Below are 6,308 nucleotides of genomic sequence, written 5' to 3'. Positions count from 1 at the left end.
TATTCCACTAGGGGAATTAGACAAGGAGACCCAATGTCACCCTATCTTTTTATCTTATGCATGGATATGTTATCAAGAAATATTGAGCATCAAGTTGACACCCTTAATTGGAACCCAATTATACTCAACAAAAAATGTCCACCCATGTCACACTTGTTCTTTGCAGATGACCTAACCTTAATGGGCCGTGCAAACAATAAAACTATCACTACTATGTGGAAAAGTATGGAAATATTCTGTTACCTATCCGGGCTTAATATAAACAAAGATAAATCTAAATTGTTAGTGTCAAACTCTTGCTCAAATGATAATATCACCATGGCTACTAGTACTTTTGACATAAAAATTAGTAAAGCTTTTGATACTTACCTAGGTTTTCCCATGCTCCAAAACCAACCTAGGCATAAAGACTACCAACCTATAATTGAGAAAATGTGGGCAAGGTTGAATAATTGGAATGCAAAATGGCTTAGCATGGCAGGAAGGTGCACCTTAATAAAATCCACTCTCAGCACAACCCCAGATCACCAAATGCAATTATCACTACTTCATAGTAAGACTCTAAATGAAATTGATAAGATTCAGAGAGATTTCCTCTAGGGAACTATAAGTGAAAAGAAAAAAATTCACCTAATTGGTTGGAATATGGTAACTCTTTCTAAAGATGAGGGGGGGGGGGCTAGGGATTAAAAAAGAAAAATCTAAAAATATTTCCCTATTGGCTATCCTAGCTTGGCGTATTCTTACTAACTCATCTTCTCTCTGGACTGGTGTTCTCATCAGCTTATATGGACATACTAGTACAACTAAGGGTGGATCTAATACTTGGAAAAGCATATTAAAGGGTTGGAGCATTTGTAAACAAGGTATAAGACAACGAGCGATCAAACATCCAAACATGACCATATGAGACACAAACTGGATCCCAAATTTTAACAACATTAGAAATAACTTAATTGGTCCTCTAACCTATAATGAAAATTGTCTGAAATTGAAAGACATCCAGAACAACAATGGATGGAATTTAACACATATCTTTTTTGATCTCCCACAAAGTATTATTTATAGTATCCATTCATTATCTACAACTTCAAATACTACTCACATCAATAACCTTATCTGGAGTATGAACCCTAGTGGGGTATTCACAACTTCTTTGTGTTACAAATTGATTGACATACAATCTCAACCAAGTAAAATATTCAATTGGATTTGGGACACAAAATGTCCAAAGAAAATCCAGTTCTTCCTATGGAAATGTTACCACTCACGTCTCCCTACTAGAGAATACCTAGGGAAAATTGGTATCAACATAGACACAAACTACCCTATATGCAGAAATATAAATGAATCCACATTACATATTTTCTGGGAAGGCAAGGTGGCTCAAGTTTCTTTGGCAAATATGGGGGTGTCCTTAAATAACCAAATGGAAAATGAACACTGGCTAGATTTTTTACGTAAAAGGAACCCTAAAATAACAACCAATCTCATAACATTGGAAGAAGTCTTTCCATTTGCAATTTGGGCAATTTGGAGAAACAGAAATGAAAATAATGTGAACAATACTAACAACCATATTAACACAACCAAGGTTGTTCACCAAGCATTAGAATATCACTTGCTAACATCCAAGTCCACTACTAATAATATTCCAATCAAGCTGAAAGTAAAATGGCAGCCCCCTCCAAGGAACTGGTACAAGCTCAACTTTGATGGAGCCTTCAACAAAAGCTGTTTACATGGAGGAGTCATTGGAATAATACGTAACAATAAAGGAGAATGGATACTGGGCTACTACGAGAAGTATCCAACAACATCACCTATCCAGGCTGAACTCCTAGCACTACGGCATGTACTTCAAACAATTAGCAAGGAAAACATATTCCCATGCGAAGTTAAAACAGATGCCACAGAGGTCATTCGATTTCTTGAAGAAGATTATCCTACTTACAACGATTTAATTCATGAATGCATGTGGTTAATGGAGAAGACAATGTAGCAAGGGAAGATCATAATGAAGCACAACTTCCGTAAAGGAAACATGGTAGCACACCAGTTGGCAAAGGAAGCTCTAAAGTGCCCTAGTTATAATAAAACTCTTTATTTTGTATCACCACCTACCTTTGCAATAGATGTCTATTGTAAGGACCAGGATAACTATATCTATGCTATATCATGTAGTATGAATGTGTGTAATACTCTAGCAGCACTAGGAAATGACATTGCCTTACAAGGCATTTCACTACTATGTACTGATGGCAATACTATGGGTCCCGTACCCTAGTTTGCTATTGTTTTACTATTATTAATATAAGTATCTTTTTCCTTTAAAAAAAAAGATATAACTAGGGAAGCTTTACGTGAAGGCAGAAGCTTCTAATTTTTGTGAAAGAAAGGGAAGGGATGAAAATGGCAATTTTTCACTAATTGATGATAGGCCATAATTATGTATTTTAGTCGATTATTACATTCCAATTTACTGCACTTTAATTGAGTTTGAGCTTTAATCGCAATGGTGTGTTTTATGCCTTGTAGGAGTGATTCCGAGCCAAGTAGATGTTATGGAATGAATTCAAGTGATTTTGAGCTTTGAAGTCTGAGTAAAATTTCAAGGAATTAAGCCGGGATCGTGTTCGGGGATCAACGGATGATAGTTAAGAACGAACGATGAATCGAGTAGGCATATTGCACACTGTCTAGTAAAATACACATAACTTTTCTCTCAGAACTCCATTTGGGCTCCACAATTTATGTTTGGAAAGCTACTCAAAGGGATACAACTTTCATGTTTTACATTTTTCCAAATCCCAAACATAACAGGGTGAAAAGTGTGCATCAAGTGCACGACCGCGCACTGGCCACGCAAATGGGGCAAAACACTGGTCAATATGCACGACCCATCCGCGGTTGATCCACGGCCGCGCACGTCTGTCCAGAAAAAGTGTCCTTTTTCGCGTAGGAGAAGGTATAATTGTTTGGGCCTAACCCTACTTGGTATATATATATATATATGAAAAACGGTATTTTGAGTACTTTTGACATAATTTAGACCTAAGGAGGCTAAGGAGACAGGGGATTCAACCTAAGGAGGCAAGAATACACTAGGAGAAAGGCGGAGAATTCTTCTACGTGTTTTTCACTTCCATCTTCCTATTTCTATTATTGGTTATGAATTCTAGTATTGTAGTTTTGCATACTATTATGAATAGCTAATTTGTTATCTAGAGTTTTGATGGAACCTATTGGAGGATGATTTTTCTGTTATGTTAATATAGTTTTGCCGTAGTATTTTCTCTATTTATTTAACTACGTTATTATTGTGGTTGGTTGCAGATCTCTCAATCGACTGTGCCTATTTAGTGTATATTACTCGGGAGAGAGTGCATATTTAGGTAGTTGTTGAACAACATCACTCCTAACGTATATGAGGGATCAATACGAATGATTTAAAGGTGGGATTAGGGATAACGAAACCTTGGGTGAGATCCGAGTGAGCCGTACTTAATGCCAGCTATCGTAATTCGGGAGAATATGTCTAGTAAATTATGGTAATTACTCAAGAGAGAGTTACGACAATCAGAGCGCTTATGATCGGTAGAGAATACTTAGGCGAATTTATAGAAAACGTAGCGAGAAGGATTCCAACAATAGGGAAAATCATAACTCTAGACCTCCTTAATCTTGTCTCTAACCCTTAGTATCTTTAGTTGATTATAAGTTAGGAATTATTCAAGCTTGTCTTCTTGGTGATAGTGAACAGTTATAGCTAAACCTTAGTTCTCTGTGGGATTCGACTCCGGACTTGTAAACCAGATTATATTTGCAACGACCGCTTAGTCCTTTTTATAAGACATAGTTGGGCGTGATCAAATTTTAGCATCGTTACCGGGGAACTAACGGTGTAGTTGTAGCTGTATATATTGCTAGGTTGCGAGTTTGAACTTTTATTTTGTTTTGTTTTGTTTTGTTTTTTTATATTTTATTATAATCGTTGATTTGAGAAACATGACATCTTGGAATTATGGGAATTTAGGTGTAGATAATTCTACTATTGATCCTCATAAATATTTTAAAGGAAACTACCCGTATTAAAATTATCAAAATATTCCCGAGAGCGAGTTATGTGCACCAACTCAATCTTATTTGTGGAATGTGTGTGATGTGTGTGGTGTTAAAAATGTTCACTTTCATGGTTGTGCTTATATTTCTTATTTTCCCTCAACCCCTTACTATGATGGTTCTACCTTTTCTTGTGAAGTTAATAGGAACAAAAAACCTGGGAATGCGGACCTGAAGGAGATCAAGGATATGCTAAAGTGCCTTCTGGAACAAAATAATGAGAAACAATTGCATATAGAAAGGCAAGAGGCAACTATTCGCAACTTGGAGGCTCAAGTGAGTCAAGTGGTTGAGGTTTTTAATGCTCAGCAAGCCAATTTTGAGGATAGGAGCCAAGAAGAGCGAGAATTTGATGTGCTAATTGAGGAGGTCATAGTAGAATATCAACAACCTAGCCAACTATAATTTGAGGATGTCGATGTTGTAGAAGTGAGACTAGAGTCAGCCAAGGACATTGAGGATACAAATTTTGTTGACTCTAGTATCATTGATGTTGAGGATGCTGAAAGTCCTGAAGTTCATGTGTGTGAGCGCATTGGTCCTCACTCCAAATATTTTTCTACATTGTGCTTGGATGACGATATGGAAATAGAGTCATCCGAGCCGATTGAGAAGTTAAGGAATGAGGAACAAGGTGCCTACATTCTGGAATTTTTCTTGCCAGAAAGACAGGACTACATACCTCATCTAAAAGCCAAAAAGTGTAGAATAGTACAATGGTTGCTTGGGACAATTAGATTTGTTCTTCCACCCTTGGAGCGTAGCCAAAGACTCATAGACAACCCCTAGGACAGACTTGCTCTGATACCAAGTTTGTCACGACCCAAACTGAAGGGCCATGACTAGCACCCGACCACACTTGCCGAGCACCAACGTACATTTCATCTAACCTTCATTATTATCTTTTAGGGCTGACGAGATCAATATAAATGGTAGACCTAGATCATGGACAACCAGCAATAAAATATGACGGCATGAACATACATAGCAGGGGATGACCAGACAATCAAGAAACTACATATAAGGTATGAGCTACCATGCTACTATGAAAGACTATACAACAAAAACTAGCCGACAAGGCATACCAAACTATACATGAGTCGACACCTGTCTATGAGCCTCTAAAGGAACATAAGTGCTGCAACATAGCCGGAACAGGGCCCCGACATACCCATAATGTCTATAACAAAAATGCATACCAAGACCAAGGCAAGTCCGGAGAAGGGATCTCGCCAATCACCGCTGAACTGGACAGCCTACTGTGGTGAGGGAGCTGCACCTGCCTGTCTATCAGGACCTGCAGCACGACATACAACGTCCACAAATAAAAGGACGTCAGTACGAATAACGTTCTGAGTATGTAAGGCAGGGAACCATAAATATGATCAGTAATGTAAGCAAGGATAGAGAATATACAACCTGTAACATCTTAGTACCTCTGAGGGCTACTGACATGAAATGCATGATACATATGTATAAATACATAAACCTTTAAAACATTCGCCTCTGTGGGCATCATCATCATCATCATATCGTACCCGGCCATAATAGGCTCGGTAAAAAAACGTACCCGGCCATCATAAGGCTCGGTAGAATCGTACCCGGCCACGTGGAGCTCGGTAAAACCCAACTGATCAGTGGTTGCACAATAGGTGTCGTACCCGGCCAACTATAGTGTGGCTCGGTAGAGTAAAATAGATACATATATATAATGCATGCTCGACTCATGGAATCACATTCTAAACCTTTCGGAGTGACGTAAGGTCAGTATCCTCTGTACACGTTATTAGGACTAACTCTTCACTATGAACCTTATAAGAATCAGGAAGTACCAACAACATTGATAACATAAGAATAAGAGAAGCAACATTAACATCAATCGTTCCATAAGAGGGAAAACAATGTAAGTACTGCTAGCTTCTAAGAGTAGAGTATCTTGGAAGCTCGTTCATTACATTATGTACAATCGGAGTCGTGCAAAAGAAGGAAAGGGATAGCCTCACATACCTTGTATATACTGCCCCAATCTCAAGCTATGCAATTGTCAAAACTCCTTAGTCTACAATAAGAGAAACGATACTATCGTTATCATTTAAGCGTCATAACTATTATGTATCGACCACAACCTATTTTACGATGAAACGGACAGCACCTCCCCTATATATATGACTTCACACCATTCCAAA

The 6,308-nt window shown here is 38.1% G+C and overlaps 1 protein-coding gene across 1 annotated transcript; it reads left to right on the top strand.

Annotated features, from left to right (window-relative positions):
- The first annotated feature begins 1,405 nt into the window (after window positions 1–1,405).
- Window positions 1,406–2,002, top strand: LOC138883309 (uncharacterized). The gene has a single exon (XM_070163990.1). The coding sequence runs from the start codon at window positions 1,406–1,408 to the stop codon at window positions 2,000–2,002; it is 597 nt and encodes a 198-aa protein (XP_070020091.1).
- The last annotated feature ends 4,306 nt before the right edge of the window (window positions 2,003–6,308 follow it).

Source organism: Nicotiana sylvestris, chromosome 12 (genome assembly GCF_000393655.2).
Source record: "Nicotiana sylvestris chromosome 12, ASM39365v2, whole genome shotgun sequence".
In the NCBI taxonomy this organism is placed as follows: domain Eukaryota; kingdom Viridiplantae; phylum Streptophyta; class Magnoliopsida; order Solanales; family Solanaceae; genus Nicotiana; species Nicotiana sylvestris.
This window is presented reverse-complemented; position numbering and strand designations above follow the sequence as displayed.

Excerpts from the sequence above, each read along its gene's own strand:
- LOC138883309 (XM_070163990.1), top strand. The coding sequence starts at position 1,406 with ATGGGGGTGTCCTTAAATAACCAAATGGAAAATGAACACTGGCTAGAT.